Here is a 20,251-nt window from a genome sequence, read left to right on the forward strand (position 1 = left end):
AGTTTTTACGCACATAATTTTAAATTTTTGTGTGCAGAATTCCCCCAGGAGTATATCTGTGCTCACTGCAGAAGGAGCAGATTTAGAAATGAGAAGCAGGGAAGCAGCAAGCACTGCAAAGAGGGTGTTCCCCAGGGCTCCAGTGCGAGCCCACAGCTGGGATTAACCAGACTCCTTCAAGAAGCAGCGTGCTTTGCAGCTGCCTGCATTCCTGGAATGCAAGAGGACTCAGAAAAATTTCTCCTTTTCCTGAAAAAAAAAAGAAAAAATGAAGATCAACAAGGAAACTGTGGAATTCCAGTCTGGAATGAATGAATAAAGCAATGTGGCTGCCAAGCCCAAAAAAGTCAGTAAACAAGCTGGGGGTGATACCTTTCTACTTCACTTACCTAATACCTTGCCAAATAGCCCTCAAAAAGGAAAACCCTCGAATCAGAATGTGAAGAACCTTCCACCATTTTTATCATTACTGCTCAGTTTGAAAAGAAAAGAAAGGATTCCATCCCAGGACTTGGGTACCACGAGCCTTCATCCACAGCTTGCAGGGATTTTCTATGGCTTTTACTACCCCTTCTCCAAAGAAAGCAGTTGCTTTACTGTAATAGGTGCTCTCCAAGGACAGCAAGATGTCAGTCCTCGCAGGACCACTGAAGCCAAGCACGGGTCTGCTCTGACTGGCTGGTGTTACTCTCTCTTCCTTATATCTGATTTTCCCTCACCCCCACCGAACCACTCTATCCAGAGCAGCTTCCACAATGTCCCCTGCCCTCAGTCAGCACAAGGAGCAGAAGAACCACATCTGGAAATTGAAACTTGCACAGCACTGCCACTGGCCTAGCAAGCTGGTACAGATTTTTTTTTAAATATCTATTTCCCTTTTTCACTTTCTTTTTTTTTTTTTTTTAGGCAATTTCTTGAGTTTGCAATTAACTGCTCTAATATTTGCAGTCTCTGTTCACATCCCTCCAAGCAGCATGTGCGTTCCTATACCAAGGCATGGAGGTCCGAGCATGTTGGGCCCGCAGTCATCAGCGATGCTGTGGTTATGTGCAGTGACCTCTAAATTACATCCATTGTTATTTTCGGTGGGGTTTTTTTTGTTTAAAGACTTACGTTGGCGAACTTGTCTGTGGTTGTTCAAAAGCCTCTTTAGGAATTTTCAGCCCCGGGTTTTTCCGCTTACCTACAAACATAAAAACAAATGTTTAAAAAAAAAAAAAAAAAAAAACTCAAAAAGCTGGAAAAACAACAAAAACACACACTGTGCGGGGGGGGGGGGGCATTTTATCTCTAGTTCTTTATGATTCTTGTCAAGGTTTAATAAAAGGGTTATAAATTCAGAGCAATGGAGTTCAGAATAAGGGGTATGCATGGAAAAAGAATTTTAGTTTCATTCCTAATTTATTTTTTTCATTTCTATTTTGTTTTAGTGCGTACAAAATAGATCTTGTGTATGCTAAAACCCTAGGGAGGGTAATTTTTCGTGATCTGTGGCAGGCTAAAGTATATACAATCGTCACCCAGAATTTAACGCAAATCTTGAAAACTAGTAGTAACGTGCATACCCTAGCATGATAAACATGCATACATTTACACCTAATCATTAGCAGATATAAATGCGTTGGATAGATTTATGCGCATACTTTTGAAAATCAAAAGTATGCAAGTAAATACTATCCTGCCTCAAAATCCATGCACACCCCCCCCCCCCCCCCCAAGATAACATCTCTTCCTATTGCATATGTGTAACAGGTTGCTGCCTGGGTCTGCACATACCTGTTGACAGTATCCTAGAACACACGCTCACAGACAGTTATTTGCAGTAGTAAGACATTTATTCCGTGTTTTCAAAGGATTCATTTTACCTCCTGCAGTAGCACACTGGACCATGCACAAACATTCTCTGTCAGTTTTAACTAAGCTGCAGCAACACACTGGAGCAGTGTACAATGTTCCTCTTGGCAAGGCAATCATTTAATAGTGCTCTGGCCCTTTAATTATCTTGCAGTAGCACACTGAAACCATGCACAAAGATTCTCTCAGCAAAACAATTAATTAATAGTTCGCTAGGAACTTTAACCTCCTTGCGAGACACTAGGATTACTCTAACAAATCATGTGGATAAACACCTGTAGGCCAGCCTAAGTACTTCCACAGAATCCGTAGAGCTTTCTCCACACAATACCTTTCTGCTGCTTCTTTGCCCCTGAACCAGCACCTGTTTTCAAGTCTGGGTGAGTCTCTTTCCTGAGACTCCCCACCTGGATTTCCTGAAAGGCACTTGATGCTTTGCTTAAAAGTCCCTTGACTTCCTGCAGCAGGTGCAGTTGTGTCTTCCAATCAGCATAAGGTTTAAGCAGCCAACTTAAACCTTATGTTCTTATGCTCTCTGCCAGAGCATACCAGACTACCTTTCCCATCAGACTTGTGTCTCTTGTTGCTGCAGGTTTTATACTCCCCATGGAAACTCTGGCTTAGTTTTCTTTCCCCTTCAGGAATAGTGTTCCCTATAGGTTTATCATCAGAGCTCCTTCTGTCTTTTGGATACTGTAATTGCCCTTTCTTTTCAGTTTGTTTTAACGTGTGTGAACTCCCTGGTTCATCACAGCATGGAATTACGTCTGGGTATACTTTTACATGCACACTGCCCCGGCAATTTTCAAAAGCCCATTTATAAATTATAATATATAAATTAAAGCGTTTTGTAGTATTTGGCTTCCACCATAGATTTAAATATAGGCGTAGGTTTTTGTGTGTGGTTTTTCATTAGGTGATCAACCTATGGAGTGGTAAAGTTTTGGTTATTTGACATTCCTGTTTGAGCAGGATTTGGCTGAGTGAATACAGTGTACTTTTCGGCTCCTTGGCGGCACCATGATTTTCTTTTTGTCTAAGATTATTATGTTCTGCTGTTTGTTTTACCGTTTTACATTTTAATTATGTATTTTGGTACATTGCTTAGAACTTAAGCATAAGCAATCAACAAATAAATATAAATAAATAAAAGTGATAATGGATTGAGGATAGGGAAGGAGGGTGGTGGTGTGGAGGGGATTTTTGGTTTATTTTATATGTGTGTGTTCTTTGGGTATGGGTGGGGGTGCAGTAATGTTTACAGAAGGACTGTTTACTTCACACTGCAAACTGGAGCCATATGATGGCCGCATTAAGCTGCGGCAATTTGTAAACTTTTCCCATTGTTTAGTGATGCAAAAGAAGTGCAAGGCTAAATTCTTGGATAGTGTCTATATAGTAGTCGTTATCACATTTCAGTTTACAGCAGCTTAAATGGCTGGATGCATTTGCATTCATATTTCGTCTCATGAAGCAATCCCCAGAAGTTCAACTGCAAAGTTTTTGCTACTGAACCAGGTCACTCAAACAGGAATTCAAAGGATAATATCTGGCTCTCCACTGCTTCAGTTTTTGTGAGATCAGCATTAGACTGTGCATGGTTTTGGAGGCTTTTCTGAAGGAGGGAGGGAAGAATTTCTTTAGTGATTGCAACTGTATTAGGGTTCTCTTTCTTATGGACTTTGGGGGACAGAGACTTTGGATGGGGATGTGTCTCGGGAGATGGTAGGAAGTGGCACTTAGAAGAATAGTATGGAAGCGAAGTGTGATGAGGGAACTGGTGGGAGGGATTTATTAATTACTGGGAGTTTTTCTACTGTTGGGTGATTTGGTCTGTCTAATGTAGCAAACACCAGGCCCTGGGTTTTCCCACATCCAGATAGTTTGATTTATACAGGAGGGGGTAGGATATTGACAGCTGTGGTTTATTAGTCAGGTGGTTAAAGTCCTTCATATCTTGTTTGGCTATAATTGGAGCTATTTGGGAAATTGTTGATTCTTTTTGTTTACTGTTATCTGTTCAGGTTTAGGTTTGGAAAACTCAGAAAAGCAGACTACAGTTTGGAGCAAAAATGTTACTTTAAGCAGCAGTCAATTACTTCTAATGATGCACGGTGTTCTGGCAGCAATAAGACTATTCAAAAAGGATAGCGACAAGATAGAAACTGTCCAGAAGAGGTGATCAAAATGGTATAGGGTCTGTTTCAGAAGGCCTACAAGGAGAGGCTGAAGTATCTAAATATGTATATCCTGGAGCGAAGAAGGTGTAGGGGATATGATACAGATGTCCAGATACCTGACAGATATCAACAAATGCACAAGGGGGGACGACTAAGAACCAATATCAGGAAATATGTCTTTACAGAGAGGGTGATGGATTCCTGGAATGCCCTCCCAAAAGGGTGGTGAAGACGAGAAAATTTAATGAATTCAAAAGAGCATGGGACAAACACTGTGGATTCCTAAAGACTTAAAGAAAGGGTTGGTGTAACATTTCCGCATGGGGGTAACCTGCACAGAACGGCAGTTGCTACCATAAGAAAATTGCTGGGCAGACTAGATGGACCATTTGGTCTTTTTCTGCCATCGTTTCTATGTTATTTTTATTCTCTCTAAATAATTCTTACTAAATTTAACTTAATTTCCCTGAATGTACAGGATCTAGCCTCACCTATTAAAAGAAAAAGCATTCTCACCTCACTCAAGAGAAAAGATGCACACAAAACTATGCTAGAAGAGACAGACTTGACATAAAAAGCTCATGAAAAACTTAAATGAGACTGGATGAGCCAGATACGCTTTGCATTCTATAATTCTAAAAGCAGAGATGTTTGCATTCTTGTCTATAAGACTTTCTTTACAGATCCATAAAGTTCTGACTGATCCAGAGGATAGATCTATATTTCTGGAGGGATCGCTTTTTGGCAAAGACCTTTTGCTTGCCAACATCTACGATCCTAATAAAGAACACAATACATTTTATAGGGCTTTAGCAGGTAACCTTGCAAAGTTTTCTTCTCATGAGATAATAGATGGAAGAGACTGGAATCAATATTTAGATTCTAAACTAGATAGACTGGATGTCATACTGTACCAGGATCAGCAGAATGGTTCTTGATGCAATATTTGGATCTACAGGATGTATGGAGAAATCAGTTCCCTTCAGGTAGAGATTTCATGTGTTTCTCAGCCACACATTATTCATATAGCTATATATATTTCTTTTTATGTTCTATTGAGCCCCTTTGCTAGCTTTGGGCTCAGTGAAAATCTTCCTTTGACTATTTCGGATCATAATCTGCTTCTCCTTTCTTTGTTATTGAAACAGGTCCCTCTAAGAAGAAAGACAGAAATTGAACCTCTCTCTTTTGGGAGGGAAGGACTTTTTGGCTCTATTTCTAGCCACTATACAGGAATTCCTCTCCATTCATGCATCTGAGGGAGTACTGTTGTGGGAGACTCTTAAGGTCAAATTATCAGTTTTGCCAATCACCTTAAGAAAAATCCTTGACATGATCAAAATACAGGAAGCCCATCACAAAACCAGTTTGAGGAAATTCTGAAAGAACTGCTAAAATGCCTTGACTTACTTAGTAATCTTCAAGTGCAGCAGGTGGAATGTGCTTTTAGATATTCTCGCCAGAAACTCTATGAACATGGCAACAAAACACCTTGCACGTATGCCGAGGAAGCGTATCTCAGGCAATGTGATCACTAGGCTTCGCACTACCTCGTGTGCAATTACCCACGATAATTCTAAGATTAACATGATCTTCCATGATTTTTATGTTTGACTTTATACTAGTAGAGAAGAAGCCACTGTAGACACTTTCAGCACTTACTTAGCTCAGTTCCATTTTCCCTGTGCTATGGATATTCAAAATGCTAGGTTAGGAGTTCTGATCATGACTCAAGATATTTTAAAGGCAGTGCAGAGTCTGCCCACTGGTAAGTGTCCTGGCCTAAACGGCTTTCATTCCTTTCTTCCTCAGGTTGTTATTCCTTCTATGCAAGGCTTTGGAGCATGTTCATTCACATCCGAACTGTCATCATAGACTAACAGATGTTATATAGTGGTGATACACAAAAAGATTTGAGACACCTCGGACCCCCAGTTTGTATCATCTGGTTTCTTTGCTAAAAGCGGATATTGAAATACCAGCCAATACTACAGATCAGAATGGAATGTTTGTGCATCCAGATCTAAAGCCCTTGCTAATTTTCAGAAAGCTTCTTCTGGGTTTAAATACTTGGGGATTTTCATCCCAAGTCTTTGGAGAGATATTTATCTATATTGAACTACGTTCTGATTGTTGACAAGATCCACAAAGTCTTAATGGCATAGAAAGACAAGTTGATTTCTTGGGCAAGAAGTATTGGAGCATTAAAAGTAAATATTTTACCACAGCTTATTTACCTGTTCCAACTGTTCCCTTGTTCATTTGCTCAACACTTTTTCACTGGGTTAGACAACACTTTATTTGGAAAAATAAGATTCCTCTAATAAATTTAGCAATCTTGAAACTATTCAAAGAAAATAGAGGTATGGTATATCCTGACTTCAGAGATTATTACTGGGCGGCTAGACTAGATGAAACTATATCTAGGGTCTCTCTTGAAAGTGACCAGGCATAAGGGGTGGACTACTCTACTCTTTTATTTCTCCCCTCATCCTCTCCATTATTTTGCAGAGTGTCACAATCTAGTACACTAACTGCTCATCCTCTTCAAGTATAGTGCTCGGTATGTAAGTATTTTGAGATTCTGAAGGGTGTGCTCTCTCTAGTATCATTGTTAAGTAAGAATTTGGGCTTATCTGTGCACACCTTTCATACTGGCATGCAAGATTGGTGGGATATGTTGGACAGCTGTGGGATGCTGGTTGGATCTCCTTTGAGGCGTTATGAAGTGATTTTTAATTTACAAACATCTTCAGTTGTTACATATGTAAATTAAGGAGGCTCTTCCTGAGAAGGATGTCTGTGAGCTCTGAGCGGGTCTTTATGAATGAAGATATTGACAGCAAGGCAGTAGCTGCCCTACAGAAAGTTATAAGGGTGACTAAGGAGATCCCACGTCCTCTCATAGCCAAATGGAACAGGGATATGGGCTTAGTGCTCAGACAGGCAGATTGGAAGATAATTTGGAAATGGATGATTAGTTGTAGAGTTGAGTTATTAGTTAAACTGTTACACACAACATATAGATAGCCTACATAGTACATACTATGTTAAATTCTCCCCTTCCTCTTCTAAATTGTGTTGGAGGGAATGTGTGCAAGATGGCATTTATTTGCATATCTGGTGGACCTACCTCCACATTCAAACCTTTCGGAAAGAGGATAGAGAGGAAAATCAAAAGATTTTGGGCAAGATGGTTTGTTTTACAAAACCGCTTTGTTTATTGAGGGTCTGGGGTACAGCAACACTGAACAAGGAAAAATGTACAACCCTTTGCAAATTGCAGCCTCTGCCAACACACTGGCAGAAACAAATTCACAAGATACGTATTGTAGAGAAATTGACTTATATGCTACTTAACAGGTTACCCATGTATGTTAAATTTGGGGAGATTACTGGTCTTGTTACATTGCTTAATATGCTGTTGATATTGATACTATGATACTTTATTCTTACGTGGCCTACTGTACTTTGAGGCACGAATTGTTGCTTGATTTTATCTGCTAAGATAAATAAAAAGTTTAAAAAAAAAAACTTTCCCTGTTAAAAAGATTTGGCTCTGGAATCTTGAGCCTTCCAAGAGACTAAGTGATCTGGAAAAAAAAATAAGACATTACTGAATAATACTATTAGGACTTATATACAAACAAAAGGATTAAAAGGTAAAATTCCTGAATGTTGCTGGACATAAGACATTAAGTTGCTCTTTGCAAAAGCAAGGGCTTACAGAAGTGAGTCATCCACTATTAACACTTTGTCAAAGTCTTTGCTAGGTCTTCCAGAAGCAAAGTCACATGAAGTCAAACAGAGACTGTCTGCTATCCCCTGTCTGAGGTGCAGACACTGACACATGCACCACAGAGCAAGTACAACAGCAGTCATGAGTCAGGGAAGCCTTGCTGCAGTCACCACACCCTGTGACCTCATTCTTACTATTCTGTGCTGCACTGACGTGACCAGGCCTAGATACTGTTTTGGCATGTTCTGTTTCAATTCCTGAAGTTCTGCATGGGTCATACAAAGATCTCCCTCTCTCCAGTCCAAATTCAGCTGGGGGCTAGCAAACCCAGGTACCAATTCCACCACCACCACTATAAAATATTACTTTGCCCATCTGGTAACTCAGATCATGGTGCCTTATAACAGATAGAAGGGCAGTTATTTTTAAATCTTACTTTAAATTTTGAAGGTAGTAAACACAAAATCTGCAGCACCAACTCGCAAAGAGATGCAGGATGACTGGCAAAACCAAAGACATCACTGCTCAGTGAAGTACTAGAAATTCAAAACCAACAAAACAAAAGATCACTAAAGATAGGGGTGGTATTTTTAGAAATTTGGCAATGGTAGAGAACCACTGTGATGCACTCAAGACCTCTGAAAGCTTGTTACATCCTACAAGCTTTATGTTAAACCAAGCATATGAAAAAAAATGAAGTTATTGTGGTTTGTACATATCTACATGCTGCAGAGCCTACAAGGAGTAGAGCAAAGAAGGTAAATCCTCATTTTAAAGCAATCTGCATCACTGAGTTAATTATGCTCTCAGACTGACAGGATGAACTGTCAGATTTAGACCACTATCATTAATTACCTCAAGTGAGTGTGTGTGTATGTATGTGTGTGTGTGTGTGTGTGCGTACACGATATCATTTTTTACCTCACAACCATCCCCTCTCCCCGTGTAGACCAACGAGTGCCTTCAAGTACGAGGCACTGTGTTGGTGTGGCTGATCCAGGAGAAATGGGAGGGGGAGGCTGAAAAGAATTTAAAACAAGACTTAACAGCACGATTCCTAATTAATATTGGGCAGAGATGAGTCTGTCCTGGCGTGTTCTTCTGAAATCTTGCACACAAGGTGGAGGCGCTTTCTCATAAGTCACCACAGATACAGTAGCATTTTATAAGTACCGGAATGAACCCTGAGTTACAACCCAGGAACGAGATCCACCATGTCCACCACGCCCAGGGCTCTTCCCCCCCTCAAAGCTTTGATCTGAGAGGCATCCTTCCCAGTACTGCAGTTCCCAGCCTGATTCCTTCACTGCTGCCACCAAATCTTACGGGCTGGAAACCTCACGCGATTCACCAGCAAACAAAACTTTTCATGATAATATTCCTACTGTCTATTCTGCAAACTTTTTAAATAATAAAAAAATTTACCCTGCAAAAAAGGGCCATGCCGAGATAAATTGTCAAAGCCATTTAAGCAGGCCAGAACAGTATTTCACCCATGGAAATGGACTTTGTTGAAAATTCCCCTCCTTGATGTGGTCCAAAACTACACACATTGTTTGGATGTGATCATACTGGTGGGACTAGATCGCTGGAGGTAATGACACATTTAGCCAGAAAAAGTACCTGCAGAAAAAAAAGCAGGCACAGTTCCCTACTGTGACTTCCTCCGGGGGGGGCAATAAATCAAAGCAACTCTTTTGGTTTTGCTGTAATTACTGGTACACAAACCCTATAGGTAAAAAAAAATACCTGCAAGGTTTTCCTCAATGCAGGCAGTTTGATTTTATCCCCAAGATAGCTTTGCCACATGAATTTAAAGGGAAAAAAAATCTGAAGTTTAAACCAATTTATGAATATTTTTTTTACTTATATTCTGCTTTTTGACACTTCAAAGCGGATTACATGCAGGTACTGTGGGTATTTCTGTGTTCTCAGAGTGCTCACAATCTAAGACCTAGCTTCATCATTTTGCTATATATTGCACTGGAATAGCACCTGCAATTAAAAAAAAGGGTAATTTTTGAGATAGTGCAATGCATGCTATTTTTCCACATTTCAAAGGTATTTTAGTACAAGGTATATTTAATTTATTTCACCCATGATATTTTCACATTGTGAGCTGAGAAGTGCCCAGGCAGAGAGAAGGAGAGAGAGGGAGAGAGAGAGAGATAAACTCTTTATAAGGCTCTCATATAAGTAAATTATTTATACCACTGTAGGAGGGGCAACTAATAACTCGGGGTGAGATTTTGGTGGTGGCCTCGATTTTGGGGGACAGTTTTACATGCACAGTCAGAGGTACAAACAGCACAGTACACATCAGTGAAGATTTGATGTGATTTGGAGTGAGGAAAGGGACACAAAGATGAGATCTGTACATTGTACTCTCGACCTAGCTTGATAGCAGCTAGGTAGAGAGTGTATCAAACTAGGTCGAGAGTACATTGTACAAATCTCATCTCAAGTTACTAGTTGCCCCTCTTACAGTGGTATAAAAAGTTGACTAATATGTGTGCCTCCCCAAAGGTTCTCTCTCTCTCTCTCTCCTTTCCTCTCCTCCCCCTCCCCTGCCCAAATCCTATGTTAGGAATACATAACGCCCAAATCCTATGTTAGGAATACATAACGCCAGGAAAAAAGGTGTAGTTATTTACAGCTACGCTATCACACGAAACATTAAACACCCCTCATTTTCATAAACTCCACCCATACTCCTCCCTTTTGACTAAATTTTGAAAATTTGCATACGCATCTCACGATGCATTATCTATCGCATGCATTATGGCGTTATTGTGGACGTTAGGACCCTAACGCCCACGATAAAGCCCTAACTCAATCTGATAAATGACCCTATTTGTTTGTACCTAAGGCAATGGAGGGTGAAGTAACTTGCCTAAGGTGACAAGGAGCAGCAGTGGGATTTGAATCCTAGTTTCCCAGCCCCCCTGCTCTAACCACTAGGCTAGTATATAAAGAGTGGGAAAATATAAATAAATTGAAAATAAACAGTAAGCAATTATTTTAGCTTTAAATGCTGCTGATGTGGTAAAGAATTATATCTGCAAATCTTGTCTAAAACAAAAGTGTACATACACACATACACAGATTTGTTTAAGACAAGTTTTGCAGATATAATTCTTTACCACATCAGCAGCATTTAAAGCTAAAATCATGCAACGGAGTGCCATTAGTAATAATTGTAACCATAAAACAGATGGTGCCACTGCTTCGGCTTATGCGCGGCTCAATGTGACCTTTTCCCAGCTTGGCAAAGTTCCAGACCCTTCTACTTCCTTCCCCTTCTCGCAAAAGCTATCTTCCAGTTCAATGAATGACCCCATATGACCTGTCTCTTACTTTCTCAACAGTCTCAGTTCCTGTAGCTACTACCGCCACCACCTGTCACTTTGCCAGCAAGTGGGAGACAGGAGTCCTCTTCCATATGGTTTCTTAAAGGCGGTTGCCCCTTTTTGTTGGCCGAGTTTAGAACATTCCAGTAAACCAACCCTGCAACTACTGTGATTTTGGAATTGCCAGCTTTTAAAAATTAGCACTTCCTTGTTATGGTTTTCCTTCTTTTAAGCGGCTTTGGTCATGGATTCCAGCGGTTCCGCAGTTGTTGGGATTGGGCTTCTGATGTTGCTGCAGAAACATGCCTCCGCCTAGGGAAACAACAGCCAAGTTCCTGCAGGAAATTTCCTGTCTACAATAAGTTGAAATCCAGTGTCACACCATTAGAGTCAGGTTTTGAAAAATCCATCTTTGACAACGGCAAGTGGATTTTTTCCTGCAGGGAAGGCTGACATCATCGTCTTCACCACCTATTGGGGGTCATGGAAGAGGTTGAACCTACGGCCTGGATCAACAGAATGCAATACGGCTGGAGGACAGAAGAAGAGGTGAGTGAAGGGTTGCGATGGGAGGGAGAAAAGAGTGAGGAGGTGGGAAGGGGAGGAGGGATCTGGAGGAGAAGAGAGAAAAAGAGATGTTAGGGTGGGGGGTTTGTACTCACCAGGGAAGAAAGTCACTCGCCAACTGTCCCCATCAAAGCAAATTACTGGGGGAGAAGCGGGAGGAGTACATGACAAGTGAATTTTATCCCTAAATACGGTAACTATAAAGTTTACCAAACAAACTTATAAGTACTCCTGCCAAACATCAGCAAGTTACAAGCAATTACACAACATAGCCTTCAATGCACCTGCAATACATAACGCCACCCCCCCCCCCCCCCAACTTAGAATCCCAGAACGTTTTAAAGACCTGCATGTCTCCCGAATTGGATCGGTGGTTTGATATCAAACAGTGGGAAGCAAATAAGGGAAAATATTTCTAAAATAAAGGGGAAAGGAAGATTAGAAAATATTGGCAGCTTTGGATTTTTCAAACCCACAGCCCTCCTTGCAATGCAGGATTGTACAAAACAAAAGGCAGGAGAATGGAAAACGAAAAGGGAAGCTTGTTGAAGAGTTACTAAGGATGAGAGAATGGAATCTGCTATTTTAAAAAAAAAATGACATACAATAAACAAACTGGATTTTTTATTGTTTCCCTGCCTGGTAATATACAGGAAAAAATGACTGGCCGGCCAGCTGAAGGTACCTCCCTGGGAAGATAACGTTGGATGTCGCACCTACAGCCCAAGGTTTTATAGAAGCAGCCATCTGTGCCTCTAAAGCTCCTTTTCAGGACAGCACTGACCTTTCCAAGCACCCTTGTGAAGGAAAAAAACTTTCGGTATCAAGTGTTTATTTCAGCAGTGGGAAGCACACTCAACAACAGTCCCCGGATTTTCAGGAATACTTTTGACAGTAATCCCATGGAAAGTCCAAGGAGCTCACTTCCCTTCGGAAGGGGGAACAGGTGGCCTCTTTGGATCTAAAAATACAGTCATCCCCCCCCCCCCCCCCCTCCAATGTTGAAAAGTAATTCTAATTCAATTCATCTTTAAGGGAAGTTAGTACTGCTTTAGATTAAGTAGTAGTAGTAGGTTGAAGACTTTTCACGAAAGAGAGAGAAATCTCCCTTCAACGAGGTTTCACTTACATGTCTTACACTGGGAGGTAAGTGCCATGGCCGTGATCAGAACAGAAAGCTGCAAACCTGGAAGCTCTTTTCTTTGATTCCCCTACATTCGAAGTCGCTTGCAACTTACACATGCCTACACTGTAAACTCTTGTAGAACAGAACTTTAAGCTCAGGAATTATCTGGTAGGGCACTAAATAAATAAACTTATTCTGCACTGACTCTCCTGTGATGCTGTTCCATTCCTGTCACTGGTATACAGCTGCCAGAAAAATATGAAATTAGGACACATTTACAGCAGTTGCACAGCATCACATTTTCATAATTTGGTACAATTGGTTCCTTTCCCTGTAAGTTGAACAACCCCCCTACAGCTGCTCAGGATATCTGATAGGAAACCAGACGCTGCAGTCTCACCCTCTTGTCATCATGCCAGCACATCCGACAGAGAAACTGAATGGAAGCAGATTTCAAAACAAAACCAACCAACCGGCTACAGCTCCACTCTAGCACTGTAACAAACAGTGCAAGAAACTATGGCATCGGTGATAAATTCACAGTTAGTGCCCGCCTCCCCCCCCGGAACAGGCTGTCATACCATGCCCCCACCAGCACACGGTACACCATTCCTTTTCCAGGGAACCAATGTTTGGCAGTTCCATTTTATAAGAGTTATGAAAATTAAAATATGATTTACAACCAGAGGGGGTCATTTTCGTAGCGTAGTGCATGCAAAAAAGGGACTTTTCGCGTGCAATAGCTAGGTCGGGGCGGAGTCGGCCCCGGAAGAGGAGGAGTCGGGGCGGACGCAGCGGAGCCTTCGCTGGCAGCGAAAAGGTAAGAACCCTTCTCGCTGCCAGTAGCTCGCCCAATAGCGCCATCTTTTAAGATAGCGCTATTGGGTGCGAAAGCCGGCAGCGATCGCTATTCTCTGCGAGAATAGTGAATCCAGGCCAGAGAGAGGCTAAACAAACAAAGTTTATCTGGAGACAAAAAAACTGAAGAGGCCAAGTTTTCCTATCAAAGAGATCATGCAATTGTTGTAAAAAGAGCCAATCCCCTATCACATTACTAGCAGCGCTCTCTTGATTATTATTATTTATTAATCTTTATAAATATATATATATATATACACATACACCCATACATATATACTACATACTAGCTGTAATGGGATGAAAATTTCCCTGAACATGACAAGCCTCCTGCCAGCGCGCGCAGTCCCTCCTTGCAGCCCACGCACTGACTCATGTGGACATGCACACGTGCACACCACGAACACCAAGAGACTGACACCACTCCCCAGAGGTAGTGACTTTTACCACCGCAAAGACAATTTAATATTAAATGCCTGCCCAGAAGTGCATGCATGCATACACACTAGGATCCAAATGACTTCATCTGGTCCATGTTGTCCTGCCAAGCAACACTCACAGCAGCTTTAACACAAAGAACCATTCTACACAATCAAGCTCTGATAGGATACAAAGAAAATTGCAAAAAGCAATTACATTTAATTTTGTTCTTGTTAAAAGGGGGCCTCATTTGACTGAATGTCTCTTTTCAAAAGCAACATCCAAACATGCAAATATTTCCAACATCTTTACCTAAAACACTGCTCCAGGAGACTTCTATCCCATCTAGACCTCATTAACTCCAAGTAGACACATTTCTTCTCTTAAAAAGTGTTTTGTTTTGTTTTAATGACAAAACTCTTATTCTCTGGCTCTTCCTAACAAGAGACCTATTTAGGGATTTGGATTTTTTTGGGTCAGTGGCCATCTCTTGCATGTGACACTTGTTGACTCGTTGTCCCAGGCCAGAAGAAGGGACTAAAACCAGACAGAATAGCTAGGCTGCTCAAGAAAGGAAGAAGTGTGGAAGATAGATTGGAAGGGGAGGGAGGGAAAAGTCAAAAGAAAAATAAGCATAAAAAGCAAGATAGATTAAAAAGTAAAAAAAGAATAATAATTTTTAAAAAGCTACCAAGATTATCCTCCCCCAACCTTGTAATTATGAATTTGGTTCCCTCTTAAGTTTAAAAAAAAAATTGTACACCAGTTATTAAAAACAGCAGCTAAAATCAGATTATACTGTCCAGTAACTAATATTGCACCTGGAAGCCTCTTTGCTGAGAATCTAAACTTTCTTAGCTATAAGCCAACAGTGGCAGCCTGAATTCTGGGTTTCACAGCAGTTTATAAAAACATAAAAAATCAAGTTTGACAACTTCCCCATATCAACTGCAAATATGACCCACTATATAAACTAGCAGCCCTCCAAAAGACAATAGACGCTGCAATAACATTACCCTTGGTGAAGTCTGGAGTATATCTGCTGTAACAGTATATGACAGAAGAAAGCTCCAAAAAGCCCATCTAGTCTTACCCAGGCTCAGATTTAGGCTAAGCCACATTGGAAGCTACCTCTGGTGCCAAATTTCGATAGGCGCCAGAGCGCTGCTGACACTATTGCAATCCGGGCCCGAAACCCTTCCTTCTTCTTCTTCTTCCAGGTCTCATCCCCACTGCAGCAAGAGCTTCCACTAAACAAACATGAGTCCTTAGCACTGGTGCGTGCGCACTCACAGCAGGCCCCGCGGTGCTCCACTCCCAGCATGGGTTGCTCTGGAAACAGGAAGCCTGTGTTGCGGCAGGAGGCGCAGCGCCGCGGGGCCTGCTGTGAGTGTGAACATTCTGATTTCTGGGGGGGGGGGAGGGGGTACTGCCCCCTGCAATAGTTGCTGGGAGAAAGTGGGGGAACTCCCCTTCCCCTCTGCACTCTCAATGATTTCTGGGGAAGGGTAGGAGGAACTAAGCCCCCTCGAGCATTACCTTTTTATTATTTCTACGGGACCTCTCTCCCCTCCAGTGCCTATGGGTGCCTAAATTGTAAATCTGGCCCTGGTCTGCCCAGCAGCTATTCTATGCGCATCTACCCACACTGGATCAAATTCCCACATAGAACCCAACCCCCAAACCCACTGTGTCCACTTTAGGGTTGCAACTGCTGCTCTGTGCAAGTTAGCCCATGCCTTCCAGGAAGCACAATTAACTATTTTTACCTGCAGAAATGGCACCTGAACCTTTGCAAATTTATGCCTGTATGTCTCCATTTCTTTAATTATATATCACTGTGACAGACTTCAAAAAAATGGGATAAACACAGAGAATCCCTAGTGACAAGAGAATGGTAATGAAGCACTGGGCAACCTTCACTGAGGGCCTCATTTTCCAAGCCGCTCGCACGCGAAAAGTCCCTTATTGCGTGCGATACCAGGATGGGGGCGGAGTCGGGACGGAGTCGGCCCCGGAAGAGGAGGAGTCGGGGCGTCACCAGGGCCGACTCTGCGCCGACGCTGCGGACAGCGAAAAGGTAAGTGCCTTTTCGCTGCCTATTTCGCTCCCAATAGCTACACCTATTGGGTGCGAAACCGGCAGCGATCGCACCGCGACGGTGCGATCGCTGCCGGCTAGCGCAGGCCTGCCCCCCGTTTCGGCCCCCCCGCCCCTCATCTTCTAAAGTATCGCAGGCCTGCGATACTTTAGAAGTAAGTTATGGGGAAAAGAGATATTTAGAGGGGTGTGTTTCAAAACTAGTCATATACATTTCATTTTCAAAAACATCCAAGTGTAACAAGCGTACCACTAAATACATGTACTTTCAGCCACACAAAAAAATCAGTCTTCAAAAACACAAAGTATGCAGAATTTGCATGGGCCGTATTCATTATTAGTTAGGGGCCTTTCTCTACAAACACACACACGTATGTACAAATTTTTTGCCACCAGGTCAACCAGTACCTAAATATTGGCACCTGGTGCTTGCTGCTGGCCTGACAAGAGCTGCCGCCTTGCTGTTGCTTCAGCAGGCCCAACAGGAGGGGGAACTAATACCAATGACTGGGACTGCTCCTTGCCCCCACTAAAGAGAATCTGCGAGGAAGAGAGACAGAGAAAAAACAAAACAGAAGTTCCATCAAGAAAGAAAGAAGCCTATGTCCCAGGGAGTACACATATCCACGCTCCACATGGACCCAGAAAAACACACTCCTGTCAGAATCCTTGTGCCACCCCTGACATATTCTGAAAATCTAGTGCTGACAGGACACCAAACAGAAATGTTATTGGAACACACACACACAGACAATTTCATAAGCTTCCTTTTCCCTTTTCCTTCAAATAGTAAGCTAAAAAGGAAAAACTTATATTGCTTTTTAGTTTACATTTTGAAGGAAAAGGTGTCTTATGAGATTATTACATCACAATATATCGATAAAGATGTATGTATTAATTATTCAAAACAGAATTTTTAAAAAAAGCAACAAAACAAAAGAGCAAAACTGGAAAAAAAAAAAAGAATTTATTTTGTCATGGTGCCTAAAATTTTTGGTTGCTGCCAAGTGTTTAAAATATATTTCCACCCCTGAGCATGTATTCATTAGGAATATAACGACTGTTTATATCCAAAGATTTGGCATCATTATTTCCTCATATATAAATTACTACGAGGTAAGTACTCAAAGGAAAACGTATACCGTAAGTAAGTTAGCTGGATAAGACTTATTCAGGGATATTCAGTAGCATGGCTATGATGTTGAAATTCCCCGTGTAAGTCACTAGTTAGCTGGATAAGTTAGCCAGATAAGTAGTTCCTTCCCAAAACTCCCATTTCCCGACCACCACTTAGCCGGATAAGTACTTATCCGGATAAGTGGCGGCTGCTAAATGTAGCCAGATATTCAGCCATTGCCACTTAGCCGAGTCCTTACTTGTCCAGCTAAGTGGCGCTGAATATCAACCTTTGACAGAAGCTGCACTGGACCTTGCTGGGAGAGGGTTAAGTGCTCCCAGCAGGGACTTTTCAGCTTGGGAAGTGTGTGTGGGGGGGGGGGGAGGGGGGAAACCAGGAGCAGATAAATTAGATTGGTGAGGGGGAAGAGGGGAAGGGGGAAGGGCATGGCCTCCTCACCAATTCTCCTGAATAAGGGAAATAGCAAGTTATCTGGCCGGCTATATTCAAACATAGCTGTTTATGTTTTTAAGTTATCCGGCTACATGTTGAATATTGAATATTGGCCTAATACATATTGAATAATGGCCTCTAAGAGTAGCAACATCTCATTACCTTAATTTTTATTTTATTTTTTACCTGACAGGTCCATGGATTTTATTGCCAGGCTGAAGAACAAATCGCCTCTTATTCTCTCTCAGTCAGCAGGACCTGTCCTGAGCTTGCAGTTTCTGTGAAAACCTAAACTTCCAGGAAATGGGTGTACAAGTGGCTGCCTAACTCACTCAACTGTGTCATGTGATCATATATACATACTTAAAACATTGATTGCTTCACTCCCTGAGAAAATGATAGAATTCTGACAAATGAGATCGTATATTCTGAAACCCAAGCGCATCTCCCTTGCCACAGAAATAAAGGGAAGAATGCCATCTATCCATCTCACATCTGCAAGAGATTACCAGCTGTTTGCATTTCTTTCAGTTCTAACTACAATGAAACTGTGTTGTGTTGTGTTGTATTCGAGCACTGTCCAAGCTGATTTGTCATTGGCCAATGTCTAAAAGAGGTGGCAGAAGATCAGAATATGCAATATGCATGGCCTTGAAGCAACCTCAGCCAATCATAGCGAGATCTAAATTTGAACCAGTTCCTAAGCATGCTGTACAGCAGGTTCTGTGCACCTGTCCCTCGGTGTTGCAGCCTGACTGCTGAGGACAGATCACCCGGGCCAAAGCTGATGTTGCAGAAACTAAAAAGCCGAAGCCTTAATTTAGTTTGGTACGCACAGCACGTGAAATGAGCGGAAACAGGGGGAAATAGAGCAAGATCAACGGCAGTGGTGACTGAGGATCCCCACCCCACCCCACAAAAGGGCCTTGTCGATCCCACCAAATGGTTTAAAACATGTTTACCACTAGTACGGAAAGACGAGAAACTGCACCAGATGCTAGTCAGAGAAAGAAAAAAAGCTTCCAGAATATTGCTCTATATGTTCAGAGATCAGAGCCAGCATCATGGAAAAGCATTAACTAGACAGAACTCTATAAATGAAATGATCACTGCAAACACCACTCATCATTTTGGCCCCTTGCGTATCTGCATCTTCATAGTGGCACTCCCAAGGCAGGGTTAAACTGGGGGAGGCAATAATGCAGCTAGTTTGCTTTTCGAACCACATTTATTGTTTGGAAGGGAAAAAGTGCCTGCAGAAAAAGCGGGAGCAGATGTTTATGGGTACTTTTTTTTTTTTTTTACCTGGGGCAATTTTCTAAAGAGAAAGTAACCCACGTACTTCCCCTTTGAGAATCGGTGCAAAGTCCACAGGGAAAAGCACCCGTGGGCTTTGCAACTCTGTGGGTTGTTTTGTAAATTATACTTCCGCATGAACGTTTTGCGGCAGGGCAAAGAAACGACAAATAGGTTTGCAAAAGCCTCACCACATCCAGAATGGCTACGGCAGGACAGCAAACCTTGAGGAGACCATTAAAAAAATAGAGAGAACAATGAGGTCAATATTCAAACGCCATTTAGATGGATAACTGAAAAGTTATCCGTTTAAATGGCTAACTGGCCACGTCTGAAGAAGCCTTGGCTACAAGGTGGGTTGGGCCTCTCAGACTTAGTGGGGTATAATTTGGCCTATTACGAATAGCTAGGGATTGGCTGTATGATGGCTCCGTCTTTACCATTATTGAGAGTGATAGAGCGCCTTTGCTTAACTTGGATCTTCGTTATATATTACATGCTTCCTCGACTCGCCTTCCTCCTGTTCTGGCCAAACATCTGCTGTTATCCCCCTTGCAATGGACCTGGAGAACTTTGATGAAATGGCTGAAGTTATCTGCGTCTTGTACGCCTTTTTTGCCGATACAGGGGAATTTGGATTTTCAGCAAGGGTCTCACTCTTGCTGTTTTTTTATATTGGAAAGAGCGGGGTATTACACAGCTTCAGCAAGTATAGTCTGTTGACGGGTCTATCCTAACTTTACAATCCCTATAGATGCAGTGTGGGTTGAGGGCTATAGATTCTTTTTCATGTATCCAACTGCGTCACTATATACACTCTTTCCGGACGGCTGACCTGGCATTAAGTGTGATGACTAAGCTAGATGACTTTTTTCATGTTGGGCGTAGGAAATTTTCCCTTTCTCAGATTAAGAGGGAATCACAAACCTTGGACCAAGAAGTTTGGGTTACAGCTCTCTTGGAACGATGGCGTTCGGATAGTGGGTTTCAATTAACTAGCCAAACTTTACTCAACTGCTTTAGGATGATGAAATATGTGTCTTCTAACAGCTATCTGTGAGAAATGCAATTTAAATTTGTACATAGAGCATTCTTTTCCCAGGTGATAGCTTCTAAGGCTAAGCTTACCCCCTCTGCTGACTGTCTAAAATGTTCCTTCACACATGCTTTTTGGAATTGCCCTGTCATTTT

General features: G+C 41.9%; 1 protein-coding gene across 1 annotated transcript in view; it reads right to left on the minus strand.

Annotated features, from left to right (window-relative positions):
• The window catches only part of MAP2K6 (mitogen-activated protein kinase kinase 6), a 139,270-nt gene that overhangs the window by 86,801 nt on the left and 32,218 nt on the right, over window positions 1-20,251 (minus strand). Inside the window, exon 2 of the mRNA XM_029599286.1 lies at window positions 1,114-1,183. Within this exon, the coding sequence (XP_029455146.1) occupies window positions 1,114-1,183 (70 nt within the window). The remainder of the gene's footprint in view (window positions 1-1,113; window positions 1,184-20,251) is intronic.

Source organism: Rhinatrema bivittatum, chromosome 4 (assembly GCF_901001135.1).
Source record: "Rhinatrema bivittatum chromosome 4, aRhiBiv1.1, whole genome shotgun sequence".
Taxonomy (NCBI): domain Eukaryota; kingdom Metazoa; phylum Chordata; class Amphibia; order Gymnophiona; family Rhinatrematidae; genus Rhinatrema; species Rhinatrema bivittatum.